At 51.3% G+C, this 16,710-nt stretch overlaps 1 protein-coding gene across 1 annotated transcript in view; it reads right to left on the bottom strand.

Annotated features, from left to right (window-relative positions):
• The window catches only part of Lasp1 (LIM and SH3 protein 1), a 39,636-nt gene that overhangs the window by 8,697 nt on the left and 14,229 nt on the right, over nt 1-16,710 (bottom strand). Inside the window, exons 3-4 of the mRNA XM_021212670.2 lie at nt 14,352-14,436; nt 5,020-5,127 (exon numbers count right to left, since the gene is read on the bottom strand). Of these exons, the coding sequence (XP_021068329.1) occupies nt 5,020-5,127; nt 14,352-14,436 (193 nt within the window). The remainder of the gene's footprint in view (nt 1-5,019; nt 5,128-14,351; nt 14,437-16,710) is intronic.

The raw sequence follows: 16,710 nt of genomic DNA, 5'->3' as shown, positions 1-16,710 counted from the left end.
GCTTTGTGGCCTTATATGTCACCCCTTTTTCTCACCCAGCCCAAGAATAACATGTTGCTGTTGTGCCCATTTCATAGACGGGAAAACCAAGGCTGAAGATGGGCTAGGTTAAATGGATCATGACAGAATCTACTGTTAGTACATAAGAGCCTTAGTTCTCCACCAACACACAGCCTGACTTCCTATGAGATTCAGGGTTTGGTTTTGGTTTGAGACAGAGTGTCTTTTCTCTGTGTAGCCCTGGCTGTCCCAGAATTCCCTCTGTAGTCCAGGCTGGCCTTGAACTTAGAGATCCACCTACCTCTGTCTCCAGAGTGTTGGGATTAAAGGCAATTGGTGAGAGACTCATGGTATTTATAAGCTGGGCATGTAACCCCAGCACTCAAGCAGGAAGGACCATTTTGATGCCAAACTTGGCTTATGCGGCACGTGAGATGGCTCGGCAGTTACGAGTGCCCACTGCTCATGCTGAGGTCCTGGGCTCAGTTCTCATTGTCCACAGGCAATCCACAGTTGCCTATAAACTATAGGTCTAGAGATTTCCATGGCCCATTCTGGCCTCTTAGAGCAGCAGACACACAGCATGGTACACAGGTACACAGGCGAGCCAACAATTCCGTAACGACACATCTTGAAAGATGGAAATAGCTATGGATAAATGCGGTCTTTCCAAATCAAACTCGAGAATTAGGACCACAGAGAAGGCTCAGTGGGAAAGAGCATAGGCTGCTTTCTCTCCCAGGGGACTCCAGTTTGGTCCCTATAGCCTCCATTCCTATGAGGTGGCTTCTCAACCTCCTGTGTAAGTCTAGTTCTAAGGGAATCCACACCTTCCTCCAGCCTGAGAGCAGCCCACGCAAGTGGCATAGAAACACATGCACATAAATAAAAACAAAGCAAATCTTTATAATTGAGAAATCTAAAGGATCGTCTAACGAGCCTGCCTCCTGACCATTTAACTCTGGGGAGGAAATGAAAATTTACAATTACTTCTCTCTCTCTCTCTCTCTCTCTCTCTCTCTCTCTCTCTCTCTCTCTCTCTCCTTTCTATTCTGTTTGTCCATCTGTCTGTCTGTCTGTCTGTCTTTCCATCCATCCATCCATCCATCCATCCATCCAAGGTCTCACTGTGTTGTCTAGGTGACCTTGAATTCTCAGCATCTTTCCTGCCTCAGCCTACAGGGCACTAAATTGCAGATATGTCTCACAAGAGCTACCCCACAACTAACTACTATCTATTGATCAGGCCCAGACACTGGAGACTAAGACTAATCTACTGCATAGAATGTGGATTATTTTTAGCTAGGAGACTAAGACTAATCTACTGCATAGAATGTAGATTATTTTTAGCTAACAGGAAAGCAAAGGATTCTCCCCTGGAGCAAAGGTATCTGCAGAGTTCATGGTTTTACTGTCCTGTGGGTCATTAGCCAGTGTGGAACCAGCAAGGCTTGGCCCCACCTCTGCCTCTCTCTAGCCCAGGAGTCTCTAGCTACTGATAAACCTGGGACAGGGGCTAAGAGGATTCTTTCCTTTCCTTTCCTTTCCTTTCCTTTCCTTTCCTTTCCTTTCCTTTCCTTTCCTTTCCTTTCCTTTCCTTTCCTTTCCTTTCCCCCTCTCCCTCTTCCCCCACCTCTCTCCCTCTCTCTCTCTGACTCTGAAGATTAACCCGAGACCCCATACCTGTGAAGCAAGTGTTATAACTCTGTCTTCATTGTCTCCCTCTCCCCTAGAGATGAGCCTCATGGCCTCCACACATGCTAAATCCATATCCTGTCACTGAGCTGTACCCCAGGCTCTTCGTGACTCTTCTCTATGCAAGAGTGTAGAGCAGATAATCCTGCCTTGAACACTCCTGTTGACACATCACTACTGAAGCACTGGGCACTTCCTGAGCATCCCAGCATCTGTGGGACAGAAAGTGGGAGCCCAGCGTGCCCAGAACAAGGCCACGTGTCTCTCTCTCACTCTCTTGCCTTACACAGGACTGAGGTAGACATCACATCCCCAAACAAACATGACCACTCCAAGAAAATAGGCACTTGGTTTTCAACTGCTCTAGCTGGTGAAAGTCCTTTGTCTGAAGTGATTTCTCCAGGGAAGCCAGTCTCCATCTCTAGAAGACAAGTCTGACCTTCGGAATTGACCACTAGTCATTAGGTGCTAAACTGGGAAGATGAGCCACACACAAGGATGCTATTTTGGAACCAAAATACAGTGTGGCTCTGAACAGCACCTTTCTCAGAGAAGGATGCTGGAGGTTGACCCAACTAAGCCACCGTTCTGCCTGTGGTTTAAAGTTCCCTCAGGGTTCTGGGACACAGTCATGCCCAGTGTCCTTGGACCGAGGGGCTGCTGGTAAGACCATTTGAGTTTAAGCGATAAGTTTCCATTAGTACCACAGTAAGCCCCAAGGTGGGCTGCTGATGCTGAATCTTAGGCCCCGGTCCAGGGGTGCCAATCTGGAATGCTGGGAAACAGAGGCCTGAGGTTTCACTCAGTGCCCAGATGATGGAAGGGAATCCTTTGTGTGTGGGGAAAACTGAACCCATGGGTCCTTGTGGATGGACGCACGCTAGGCAGCTCTGCAGTCCAGCTGACTGTGCGGGGCTCTGACAGAGACAGACCCTGGTCACACTCCCTAAAACCAAGAGAAAGACTTCCAGCTTTGCCACTTGCCAGCTCAGGCTTCGGCTGCTCTGGAAGCCCAAGTCAGATACAAAGCACCTCCCTCAGTCCAGAGCCAGGGCCATCAGCTAATTGCCTCCCTGAAGGGGCTGATAAGATGCTATCGGTAGTGTAGATACCGTGGCTACAGTGGGTTTTTTGTTACCAGAACTCCTCAGGCATTTAATGTGCCCAATGTCCAGTAACAGGGTGCAGGAAGGTAGGCGAAAGAGACTGGGTGTCAGGACACGCTGGAAACCTTCCAAGAAAGCCAGGCAGAGATGGCTACGGCTTGCTTGTCTCCTCCAAACTAACCTGGTAAATCAATGACTGAACGTCCCAAAGGTTGACCGGAAGCGTCTCAAGACACAAAGCCACATGATTCCAGCTTTGTGAGCCATCCCAATTTCCCAATCACCCAAGGCCACACCACTTCCCCTCTTTCGATTTGGGACACCCCGATACACCCTTTTACCCTTTATGTGGTCTGAGCCAGAAAGGAAAGTCCAGGATGTGAGCCAGGCCCAGACTGGAAGAGGGCAAACTGTACCAGGCCTTCCTGGGGGCCAAAAAGGCTTTGAAGCCTTCTGAGGCAGGCCCTCCAGCTCAGGAGAAGTCATGTCATCGGGGTGTTCACTTTAAACTTCAGCTCAACAACTGGGTTGTTTGGGAGTTTTTTGTTGTTGTTGTTTGTTTGTTTGTTTGTTTGTTTTTTCTCAAGACAGGGTTTCTCTGTATAGCCCTGGCTGTCCTGGAACTCACTTTGTAGACCAGGCTGGTCTCGAACTCAGAAATCCACCTGCCTCTGCCTCCTGAGTACTGGGATTAAAGGCGTGTGCCACCATGCCCGATAACAACTGGGTTGCAAAACCCACTTGGTTAGACAGTCCCTAGCATTTTTAATGAAACAAGAGTAGAAAATACTGAATGAACTTTCCAAGCTCCCCCTCCAGCCCCACCCCCCAAAAGCAGTTATTTATGCTTCCTCTTTGTAGTTCGAGGGAGGGGACTCTGGGCCCTGTGCATACTCTATCACTAAACTTCAGCCCTCCCTCCTTTAAGAAGTTTTCTTTGTTTCGTGTGCGTGTGAAAGAGTGTGTATGTGTGTGCGTGCGCGTGCATGCGTGTGTTTTATTATAAAGCCCAGGATGGCTTTGACCTCTTGATCGTGCCTCAGCCTCAAGTGGCTTTGAATCCATGACTCTCCTGCCTCAGCCTCCCAAATGTTAGGAGTTACAGGCATGTGCCACTAAACAAGACAGAGGGCAGAATAAGAGAGTTACCACGAGAGGGTGCTTCTGTGTGGTGTTTATGGGAGCCACCTGACCCTCCACACTAGCTCACTGGGGGCACAGCCCAGTGAGCTATGACAGCCCAGTGAGCTATGAGACAGTATGGGGTGAGATGATCCTGGAGGGTGTGAACAAGGCAAGCCATCTGAATCTGGATCCTGTCTCCCCCATCCCCCAGTCCAGAATGACACAGGCAAACTGGTAGACCCTTTCCTGTGACAGACATGAGGGTATTGGCCCGCCTCAGCCTTCACTTATAAGAGGAGTCTGTTGCAGCTGACGGGGCATGTTCTATAACTCGCCGTTCAGGCTTGTGCCCATGTTCTGTGACGTCACTCCCAGCAGCACCTACCCACATACTCCCAACCAGGCCCCTGACAGCCCGGAGCCATACAAGCTGCTGGTCTGCGGCTATGTAAAGGAGGAACCGAGGGATGTTCCCTAGCCCCAGCTGCTCTACAGAACCATAGAGACTGTCACTCCACCACCCACTCTCCACGCCTATGTCTAACAAACAGACACCAATGACCAGTCCCTGACTGGGCCTGAAAGGGCCTGGAGGGGGTGTAGGGCCTGTGGGCAAAGCCAGCTGGGTTTTCACACAGGAAGGAAGAGCAAACTGAGGTGGGAGGCGGTCGAGGGAGGGCGGAAATGACTGCTGTGTTAGCACCCAGAGGCAGACAGGAGGCTCAACCCCCAACTCCAGCCTTGCCCCTGGTGCTAAAAGCAGGCGTCTGACCCCACCCCCACCATGACCAGGGAATGGGGTCAGCTCCAGAGAATGGGAGGTGACTCAGACACTCTGTATGTGTTTGTGTGTCTGTCTCTGTGTGTGTGTCTGTCTGTCTGTCTGCCTCTAAAAGAGCAGTCTCTTTAAGGAGGAAATGCCATTTGGGCAGAGTGCCCACCAAAGAGGGAGAAGAAAGAAAAGGCCCCCCGGGTAGCTCAACCTCTCCCTTGCCTCTGATCAGACCACTGCCGAGTGGGCCTTTGCTGAGGCTGTCGGGGATGGATGAGAAAGGAGGGCAGAGGGTGCCTGGGCACTAGGGCAGGGGCTCACATTGCTGATCTGGTCCTGGGTCTTCTTGATTCTCTGAAGCTCGGGCGTGTCTGCCACCACGCTGAAACCTTTGCCCTTATTCTTCTCAAACTCCTCCTTGTAGCGCACCTGGAGGCCAAGAGGAAAAGGAGAGCCTGGGTTCAGGTGGACATGAAGATGGGCTTGCCCATCCTGAGGCGACTGGTCAGAAACAAGCCTCCCCCCCCCCCACGCAGGCATACACACACTCAATGCAGAAGCCTAAGCCAGAGGCGTCAGAGCAATAATAACCCCATTAAGACATATCTAGTGGGCTCTGAAGGAAGGCCACACATTGAATGCCTGTAAAGAAGCAATATCTTATGGGAGGAAAGATGGCTCAATGGTTACGAATACTAGCTGCTCTTCCAGAGGACCTGCAATAAATACATAGAACACAAAAGAAAGAAAACAAAAATGGAGGCACTTCGGCTCAAACTCCCGACATCAGAATGCATCCGAAGAGAGCATTAGCTGGGCATGGTGGTGCACGCAGTGAACATGGTCATGATGGCTTGTTGTGCACCGAGCAGGCTTGCACAGGCCTTGCAACCTGATCATGCCAACGCTACCCACTCACTGTCTGGGAGTGAACTGTCTCTAGATGGCTGCGGCATTGACTTGGAGCTAGATCGTTAGCTTCATTCCCCGTGAGTTTCTCTCCCTCTTCCTAAAGTGAGGCGTGTGAATAAACTGTACATTCAAAACAGACACCAGACCGCCCACCTCTCTGTGACATGTAACGCATGTCAATCCCTAGCACCATGTGGAGACTCACAGTCATCTGTAACCCCAGCTCTAGGAGGTCTGAGGCCTTCTTAGCGTCTCTGAGGGAGCAGGACATACACATGGTACATAGCATATAGGCAAAACACCAGCACACAAATCTATCTATCTATCTATCTATCTATCTATCTATCTATCTATCTATCTATGTGCTAAGTGGTAGTGGCACATGCCTTTAATCCCAGTGCTTGGGAAGCAGAGGCAGACGGATCTCTATAAATTCGAGGCCAGAGTTTCAAATAGCCAGAGACAACTACAGAGAGAAACCCTCTTGAAAAACCAGGCTGGGTTTAAAAAAAAAAAAAAAAAAAAAAGCCAAAAAAAAGTTTTAAGTAAAAAGGTCATTTCTGGGCTGAAGAGATGGCTCAGTGGTTAAGAGCACACTGACTGCTCTTCCAGAGGTCCTGAGATGAATTACCAGCAACCACATGGTGGCTCACAACCACCTGTAATGAGATCTGATGCCCTCTTTTGGTGTGTCTGAAGATAGCTACAGTGTACTCACATACATACAATAAATACATAAGCAAATAAATAAACCAGGCAGTGGTAGCGCACGCCTTTAATCCCAGCCCTTGGGAGGCAGAGGCAGGCGAATTTCTGAGTTCAAGGCCAGTCTGGTCTACAGAGTGAGTTCCAGGATAGCCAGGGCTACACAGAAAAACCCTGTCTCGAAAAACCAAAAATAAATAAGTAAATAAATAAACAAATAAATTGTTTTTTTTTTTTTAAGTCACTATTTCTTTAAAAAAACAAGGTCATTTCTACTGCCTGAGGTCACATGGCTTAGCAGCAAATGTCCGGAGGCGTCGGGATGCCTGGCTCCTAACCCTACACTCCTGCCTACAACTATTAAAAAATGCCCTTGCCAAATCTGAGTGTCAGCAGCCTGCATCCCAGCCAGGAGATGGCTGGACCCACCAAGAGTGTGGGAGCATCTCAAAGCGACTAGCTGAGCTAATAAGGCTGTGTGTGCCAAAGGACAAAGTCATTGCCCAAGAGAGCGGTGAGCCCATCAGTGACCCTCTGCCAAGCCGGCCTCTGAGAGGGAGTTCTGCATGCAAAGAACCTCAGAAGAGAGGTCCAAGCTCCGAGGAGAGCCCCACCATGCACTGCTGCCCCGCTCTCCTGAGAACTGTATGAAAAAACTAGAGGCACGCAGGGCACACTACAGAAAGGACTTCCCCAACAGGAACGGAAGTCAGGTCTAAGGAACAGCTCATCGCTCATCCTCCTCTGGGGATTCTGGAGAGCCGAGGCTGGGAACCGTTTCTTGGCTGTAGCAGCTCACTGTCCACCTCAGCAACCATCTGTGTCAGGCCTCACCAGCTGTCTGGTTTTCCTCTACAACGACTGCACTATCCTGAACCAGGTCAGTCCAGGACACGGGAGCCAGGATGTGGGGAGTTTCCAGAATGTGAAGCCCGAGGCATTGGTCAGAGCACTGAGGACTCGGAGCTCCTGGGCTTTCCGGTCAGGCCTTCCAGGGTCAGGATTACCATTTGGGTGGATCTTTCCTCCTTTGATGGAGATGGGTTTGGGAGCTCAGGCCCGTAATCCAACATTTGACGGGCTGCTAAATTAGGACAGAGCCACAGAGTGAGACCAAAAAGATCCAGGGGTTTGAATGTACTTGGTTCACACTAGAAGCCAGTGACTGGGATGTGGACCTGGACTGACACAGGAACCACCCAGAGCCTGTCATCTACCCCCTCCTAGAAGGCCCCCAAACAGCACAACTACTAAGAAACCCTTCGGGAAAAAAAAGACATCTGCAAAGAATGGAGACTGCAGGAATCCAGAAGGGTCCCACTAGGCCTCAGTTTCCTGTTAAAGAGCATATCACAGATAACAGATATGAGTGAAAACATAAAGAAATGCCAGGCAGTAGTGGTGAATGCCATTAATCCCAGAGTTTGGTGACAAAGGCAGATTGATCTTAGTGAGTTTGAGGCCAGCGTAGTCAATACAAAAGAAAAACCCTGTCTCGAAAATCAAAAATCAAAGCCAGGCAGTGGTGGCGCCCGCGCCTGTACTTCCAGCCAGCCCTTGGGAGGCAGAGGCAGGCGGGTTTCTGAGTTTGAGGCCAGCCTGGTCTACAGAGGGAGTTCCAGGACAGCCAGGGCTACACAGAGAAACCCTGTCTCAAAGAAACAAAAATTAAAAGCAAAACAAAAACAAACAAAAAACCCCAAACCAAACAAAAACAAAAACAACAACAACAACAACAACAAAAAGCACAGGAGACCCAGGATGGTAATGACAGCTAGAATCCCAACACTAGGGAGGTAGGGGACAATCTGTGAGGTGACATATATACATATATATTTGAAGCCAGCCTGGGCTACATGAGACTATCTCAAAATATGTACGTGCACATGCATGCACACGTGAGCACACACACACACACACACACACAGGCTGAGCCCGGTGACAGCTGCCTATACTCTTATGACTAATCACAGGAAGATCATGAGTTTGAAGCAAGCCAAATATACAGTGTGAGGATCCTCTCTCTCTCTCCCTCCCTCCCTCCCCCCCCCCTCTCATGTCAAAAGATAGGAGACTTTCCTATCACTAAATATGGGCCTAGAGCCAGAAGGAGCTTGGACTGATAGGCCCAATCTCCAACCTCCTGTGTTATCTTGGGCCAGTGACTTCACCTCTGAAGCCTCAGGTTCCACATCTGTTAAATGGGAAAGCAATGGTGTCAACTGTGCTGAGGCGGAAGTGCTGTGCTGCACACCACAGGAGGGTGACTGTGCTGAACCAATGCCAAGCCCCACTCCCTCCAGTCTCCTGGCTTGGCAAGGGTCAGGCCCCTAATCCAGGGAACAGTTGCCATGTCTACGCTGCAGTGACATCAACTGGTTCCCAGGCTTAGGGACCCGCCTTTCCTCCTCACTGGGAAAGGATAATCCATTTCACACTGACAGGAGGCAGAGAAGGTGGGGTGGGAGGGGGCAGGGAAGCCTGGGTGCCACAGTGTGACCACAGGTTCCAAGGCAAGCCAGTGCTCCTCTTGAGGTTGGTGTGCAGGGAAGGAGAACAGGCTGGCCAGCCTCTAAAGGCCCACTCCATCTGGAGCCTATGACCCTAGATCTAAGCAGTTTTTGGATTTAACTGGGGAATAGTGGTGGAGAAATTTCTTTGAGAGCTTTTTATCTTATTATTTGATTTTGCTAAAGGGGGGGGCAGCCTGGAGGCCCCCAATCAGACTCTCCCTTCACCCACGCAAGAGTGCTTGCATTTGGATGGCCTGCCAGGTCACTCAAGCCTCTTGTCAGTTTGGCCACAACAGGGCCTGAACTTTGGCCAGATGACTCTATCCCTGCTTGGTGCTGCCTGGGCCTCCCTCTCTGGAAATTCCCACAGCAGCACTGGGCGTGATGCCCAGACAGCCAGGATCCATGAAAATCTACCTTTGCTGGGTAGGTTTGGTTAGCCTCTCGCATTTATCCCTGCAGAGAGCAGCCACACACCAGTGTCTGCCAGATGAAAAAGAATGAACTGAACGCAGACCCATCATCTCTTGGGATCAAGAAGCAGAAGCAGCCAGTAGCTTGGCAGCACACAGTGAGACATGGGCAGGATTGAAAGTTCTAGGCCAGCCTGTGCTACAGAGCAAAACACTCAATCTCTCTCTCAAAAGGTGGGCAGGGGGAGCAGGGGGATGTGCACACCTCTATCCCCAGGCAGAGGCAGGTGGAGCTCTTTTGAGTTCCAGGCACTCTTGGGCTATATAGCAAGTCCCAGGCCAGTAGGGATATATAGTGAAGCTGTCAAAAACAAACAAACAACAACAACAAAAAAAACCAAAACCAAAACACTCTACCAAAAACACAAGCAGAAACTCCTTGTGTTGGACCCTTACTGTGTAGTCAATTCCCCTCTGAAAAAGAAATTGGATTTCCCATCAGGCCCACAGATGTGAGGAGCTAAGGAAAGATCAGAGCCGGGAGTGGAGGTCAAAGTCATCGCCTCCACTTCCTCTCCCTTCGCAGAGAACAGGAAAAGGAAATGTGCTAAGCTCTGACACCAGGCCAAGAGTGGCAAACACCTAGTACATGCTAATGCTCCCACAGGCAAACCCGAGAGATGATGGCCATTTTATACATGGAGGCCCCGCCCTGTGGCAGAGTGTTAAATGACAACACAACACCAAAGACACAGCCAGAGGTGACAATCTGAGATTCAACTTTGGGCTGCTGCTTCTGGCAATAAAATAAGGGCTGCCAGGTGGTGGCATTTGCCGGGGCCTCTGTTCCGGGCAGGATCCAACACAAGTAGTTTCTGCTTGTGTTTTTGGTAGAGTGTTTCTGGTTTATTTATTTATTTGTTTGTTTTTATTTATTTTTTGACATTTTCGCTACATATCCCTGACTGGCCTGGGACTTGCTATATAGCCCAAGAGTGCCTGGAACTCACAGAGATCCACCTGCCTCTGTTTATACACATACACACACACACACACACACACACACACACATACACTAGGCTTCTCTTAAACTCAACCATGCAAACAAGGATGGCCTTGGATTCCTGAATGTACCCACTGTCATACCTGGCTCAGATTATTAGAGCATTTTTAAGCTATGTGTACATGTATGCATAACTTCATTGTTTATGATCACACGCAAGCTCAGATGTCTTCTTCGGGAAGACTACCCACCTCCTTTAAGACAGAGCCCCCAGAATCCTCTGGTCTTAACCTCCCCACAGAGGGATTATGGTCAGGAGCATCTGCCGTTTGTTTGTTTGTTTGTTTGTTTTCTTTTGTTTTTTACCTAGGTGCTGAGAACTTGAGGGGGGCAAGAACTTTACCAAGGGAGCTGTCTCCCAGTCTTTTTCATTCGAGATGACACATAGGTGCTACTACACCCAGGAAGAGTGTCACTCGTCAGGGTGTGGCTGGCGTGCAGGTCACAGGATCCAAGACAGGAGTGAGAACCCTGCCCCAAGATGAGTGAGGGAGAGGCACTGTGTGCATGCACATACGCATACACATACACACACACACACACACACACACACACACACGCGCGCGTGCGCGCACACACACACACACACACAGAGGGCATTTCCTGAAACACTCTATGAAGGTGACAAGGAACAGAAGAACAGAGAGACTCCCAGCACATCTGGCAGGGAGAGGGCGTGGACTTGGTCGCACACATCCTCTATTTCAACCCTACCCCAAGGATACTGTCTCTAGTGGGGGTACAGTGAGAAGAGGGGAGCTGGGGACAACTGCCAGCTTTGACAGCACGGCTCAGAGTGTTACTTCTGGGCAGCTCTGTGGTTGGGGGGGTTACAGATACCCCAAACACCCAAAGCACCGGTCTCGGGACCAATGGCAGCAGTGGGGGAACAAAGCAGAAACGGCCCCAGGCAGCTCCCCAAAGGAAAGAACTCACACAGGAAGCCAGGCCAGGAAGCAGGCAGCCCTGGAAGGAGCCCTGGGTGCCCTGCTGGAGCGGGGCAGGGAAGGGGGGGGAAGGTTCCCCCATTTTGCTTCCAGCCACACAAAGCCCTAGGCAGCCCTGCCCCCACAGCAGCCACAGATCCATCACTAGCCAGGCTGGTCCTGCCAAGCCCTTAGCGACAGGCCCAGCCCCCAGCTTCCAGGCAAATGGGTCTCTATTTCTATTTCACTATAGAGGGGGGAAAAAAACTATGAGGGGGAAAGAAACACAAACAAACAAACAAACAAAGGGCTCAGACTGCACAGATGGTAGATGGTGGGAGAGACACACCAGCACAGAGCTTTCTTTTCCACGTGGTCCTGCAGGTCCCCAGGTCCAGGAACAGATCTATGCCCCTAATGTAGACAATTCCTTCACCTCCCACCCCCCGTTGACTGGGGTCACACAGACCCTCCAGTGTGTCACCATCCCGAAGCTGCCACCTGTTGGCTTTACTAGCTCCACCCTGCTTGCGCCTAATTTAGCAGCCCAGCAGAGGAAGTCTGCAGGGCACCCCTGCCTGGCCTGGGTGCAGGCGCAAACACCTGTAATCCCAACCCCCAGGAGGCTGGGTTGGAAGGACTAGCAGGGGTTTGAGGCTGGCCTGGGTTAACCTCCTTCGAGTTGGTGTGATGGGCAGTAAGTCCGATAGAACAGTTCCAGCTGTGTACCAAGGCCCCACCAGCTAAGCTCAAAACCTGCCTGCCTGTGGGCTGGGCAAGTGGTGCTGAGAGACAAAGAGTCCCAGACAGGCAGACCGACAGATGGACGGACGGACGGACGGACGGACGGACAGACAGACAGACAGGGGGCCGTGGCTAGATAAGAAAGATGGTGAGCTTTCATCAGTGTGGCTTCTCCAGACCTCAGTGATCCCACCTACGTAATAAGAACACCCCTCTTCTTAATCTAGGAGTAGGGACTCTCACCTAAAATTCCAGCACCCAGGAGGCTGAGGCAGGAGAATGCCATCTCAAACTACATAGGTAATTCCAGCCCAGCCAAGGATACAGTGAGACCCCGGCTCAAAACAACAACAACAACAACAACAAAGAGAGAAGTCAACAACCAAAGAGGTAACCCCATAGAAGCAGCTCTTCCCTTGTTGAGAATACGGTTGTGAGAACTGACACACACGGGGCCTGCCTCTCAGTAAGAAGCTGAGAGAACGCAACGGCAGCCCACAGCAGACCCTGGATAGGCTAGGAGGAACCTCCAAGTCTGTGTGTGGAGAGCAGGGCAGCCCTACAAACAGCAAGGGCAACCCTGATGCCCCTGTACACAGGCACGGGTAGTAGGGCTGGCTGGCTGGCGGCCTTCTGATATCAGCCCCACCCTACTGGGGTCAGATTCCAGAAGCAAAAAAAAAAAAAAAAGCTGAGGTGGAGCTCTTGTGGGCTCCCAAGGGCAAGTGGGTTGGGTTTCTCCTTAAAGTAGGATGTAGGAAGAGAGAAAAAGAGGAGGAAAAAGAGCAAGAAGAGGAGGAAGAAGGAAGAGGGGGAGGAGGAGGAGGAGGAGGAGGGGGAGGGGGAGGAGGGGGAGGAGGGGGAGGAGGGGGAGACCTCTCCCCTGGTCCAGGCATCTGGCCCTGCTGGACCATTCCACTGTCATCAGGAGTCATTCAGAGCAGCTTCACCAGGAAATGCTAAGGGGCAAGCAGCTGCCTGTGCTGTGGGACACACTGGAGGGCTACACACTCAAGGCTCACACTGGTGTGTGGGAGTGAAGAGCCCAGATACGGCAGGAAGCCTTGCTCCATGTGGCCTTGAACTCTTTAGGGCTCACTTCCAAGAAGGGACAGGGAGGGAACTGATCCCAAACCTGCCCTTGGAGTTGCATCCAGGACCAGAAAGGAGAAGTAACCACACCGCTTCCTAAGTAACCACCGTTTCCCACATTCTCAGCAGCCTCGGGGGTCTACTGTGCTGCTTAAGCAAAGCAAACTGTTCCCTTCAGGTAGTAGACAGGAGACCATAAAGCCACATGCGGTGTGACCTGCAATCTTGGCACTTGGGGGATGGAGACTTCAGGGGGGATTCAATGCTATTCTCTCTCTCTCTCTTTTTCCTCCTAAGATTTTTTTTTTATGTTTAATTATACGTAGGTGCGTGCTTCCATGAGGTTATGTGCACGTGAATGCACGTGAGCGCAGACGCTGGAAGGCTTCAGATTCCCCCAGAGCTAGAGATGCAAACGTCGTAATGACGTGAGTTCTGCGCTGTCTTTCCAGCCCCCAAGGCAATCTTAAAAGGGTTATATGGCATTATCATCTCAGGACAACCAGAACAAACAAACCAAAAACCACCTGACACAGTCCTGCAAGGGTCTGTGCTGAGTGAGCCCTTGTGGCCCAGGTGGCACCAGCCTGGGCCCCTTGCCAACTCAGTAAATTGCCCCACTGTATTCTCTCATCTAATCCTTTAATCCTCACTGAGGCAGGCCAGGCTGGTTCCAGGCAGGCTCTTGGAGCTCCAGGCCACCTAGCTGGTGCAGCTCGGAGTCCCTGAAGGACAAAGTCTTCCCCTCGGAGCCAGGGCATATCATGCCTCCTCCTCTACTGTTGGAACAACCTGTATCACTCAGGAAAGCCAAGCTAAAGAGGTGGGCGGATGGGTCCCTCCCTCCGCCCTCCCTCCAAGACATCCGAAAGGTCTCAAGACAAGGTTACGGAGGACAGGCTGTGCATCACAGACTGATACAGTTTTCAGTTTGGCTCCCAAGCCCTTCTGTGTCCCGTGTAAAGGGAGTGGCAGGCAAGGGACAGAGCAGAAGGCTCTAAGAGCCCAGGAGAGTCAAACACATGCCCACACCTCCCCAACCAACTTCAGGTAGGAAGGCAGTATTTACACACACACACACACACACACACACACACACACACACACCCGACCTCTGCAGAAGTCAGGAAGTGTGAAGTAACTGAGCAAGAGAGGGGATGGGGAGACTGGCCAGCCTGGGATTTCAGCACCGGAGGCTTTACAGAGACCACAAGGGCCCTGGCTCAATCCGGTTACACAACCCCCACCCCTTCCTTCCACCAGCCCCAGAGCTCCAGGCTCTCACCTGACTCTGCAGCTCGCTCTGTTGCTTGAGGCGGAGGTTTTCCGGAGTGTCGGCCACCATGGTGAAGGACTGCTTGGGATAGTGTCTGTGGGACAGAGAATGGATCAGGCGTCATTCAGGGCAAAGACAGGAAATTCTGAGCTTCTCTGAGCAGCCCCTGCTGGCCTGCCAATGCTGAAGCGAATGGGGGCCTTCCCAGGCTCCGAGGGCAAGACATAGCAGGTGTGAGTAGCTGCCAGGCAGACAGAACGGTCCTGGCCTACAGGGAGGCTTCTGAGGATTTCAGGTGACTTGTTTCACAGAATCCACACCTTGGAGTTCCCCCATAGAGGATCCCAGGGACAGGCCACCCCAGGGAGCCAGCCTCGGCAGACATGCAGGAGATGGGTCCATACAGGGTCAGAGCTGAGACTTCTTTTTTTTTTTTTTTTTTTTTGGTTTTTCGAGACAGGGTTTCTCTGTATAGCCCTGGCTGTCCTGGAACTCACTTTGTAGACCAAGCTGGCCTCGATCTCAGAAATCCGCCTGCCTCTGCCTCCCGAGTGCTGGGATTAAAGGCGTGCCACCACGCCCGGCCAGAGCTGAGACTTCTAAAGCAGTAGAGATCAAACACACAGAGGAGCATGAGGGACTCAAGACTGAAGGAAAAATGGACAAAAATACCCAGGAGGCTCCCAGTCATTGGGATAAGAGAACACATGTGCAGGAGGGTGATGGCGCCTTTAATCCCAGCCCTCAGGAGGCAGAGGCAGGTGGATCAGTGAGTTGGAGGCCAGCCTGGTCTACAGAGTGAGTTCCAGGACAGCCAGGGCTACACAGAGCAACCCTGAAACCAAGAAAACCAAGAGAAAAAGACAAGACAGAGGGAATACCTTGTCTGTCCAACATGGCCCAACTCACAGGTAGCTGGGAAGATCTGTGTTTGTGTCCAGTCACACGTAAGTGATAGATAAGTGCAGCTGGGGTTACCCTGTGCTAGGGGCTATTTCTGTGACTTAGTTATCGAATTGGCAGTCACCTCACCTCAGTGTTGCTACTGTCCCCCTTTGACAGACAGGAGGACAGACACGCTAGAGCCGTCAACACTCAGAAACAGATGAGAATTCTAACCCCTAGAAGAAGCTGGTCTAGAGGTGGCCCAGAATGTAGCCTGCGGGGACTTGAAGGATGTCATCCTGACTGCCCAGAGAGGTAGTCACCTATGCCCAGCCGTCACGCAGCCGTCTCTGAGTTCCTGCTCTTATTGCATGGACTCTCTCTCTCTCTCTTCTCGATCCTCCAGGGGCCGAGAGACTTTTGATCATTTGTCCATTGAATTATCCACGCTTCCAGAAAGGAAGCTGGTTGAAGCTCAACAAACACTCGAGTTAACAAACGTCACACCAGGCGCTGAAGTTGATCCAGGACCGGGGAGCTCTTCACCCTTTGTATCCCCCTGAGATCCTCAGGTGAACCAGCCAGAGGATAGGCAGGTCTGTGTTTATGGAAGAGCTGGGGCCCACGTGACCTTCGCCCACCTCAGACACCTGATGGGTGGCTTCTCCAAGCAGATACTGTATTGAAAAGTCTGACCTGGCCATGTTCAGCACTGGGTGACTACACCTACCACAGCTGTAACCAGTGCAGACCCCCTGACTCACAGACTCACAAGCACCGGGTAACGATGCCCACCCCGGCTGGCCAACGTGCCCACAGGAAGTCATGAGCTGCCACCTGCACCACCCTGTGAATGTATTATATCCCTCCGGGTCACCTAGGATAGAGCGGATTCAACCAAGGAAGGCCTGACTAGAAGGGACAAGTGACGGGCTCTTCCTAGGGGACCAGTTTCACCTTCATGCTGATGTCACTGTCTTAGGCCTTGGCGATGAGTTCCAGCCATTCCTGTCAGCCAGATAAACAACTCCCTCAGTAAAATGAGGGAGCTGGACGAGAAAAGCAAACACCTGCAGGTGCCCGCAGCTGGCAGCAGACACGGACACGGATGAAGACAAGCAAAGGCAAGGTCCCACCCCCAGGTCTGGCAGGTGCCCTGCACAGCCAAGTCACACACCACGGCTCAGGAGCCCATCCAAAATTCCTGCTTCCATCCCATGCAGGGAGGATTAAGGTGGACTCCGTTCCTAGAGACAAGACATGAACAGAGGGATCGGAAGAAAGATCTCTAGAAGAGCTGATTGGGGCTGGAGAGATGGCTCACAGTGTAAGAACACTGACTGCTCTTCCAAAGGTCCTGAGTTCAAATCCCAGCAACCACATGGTGGCTCACAACCATCTGAATGAGATATGATGCCCTCTTCTGGAGTGTCTAAAGACAGCTACAGTGTACTTACATATAATAATAAATAAATAAATCTTT

Source organism: Mus pahari, chromosome 14 (genome assembly GCF_900095145.1).
Source record: "Mus pahari chromosome 14, PAHARI_EIJ_v1.1, whole genome shotgun sequence".
Taxonomy (NCBI): domain Eukaryota; kingdom Metazoa; phylum Chordata; class Mammalia; order Rodentia; family Muridae; genus Mus; species Mus pahari.
Note: the sequence above shows the minus strand (reverse complement) of the source record. Positions and strands in the feature narration are given on the sequence as shown.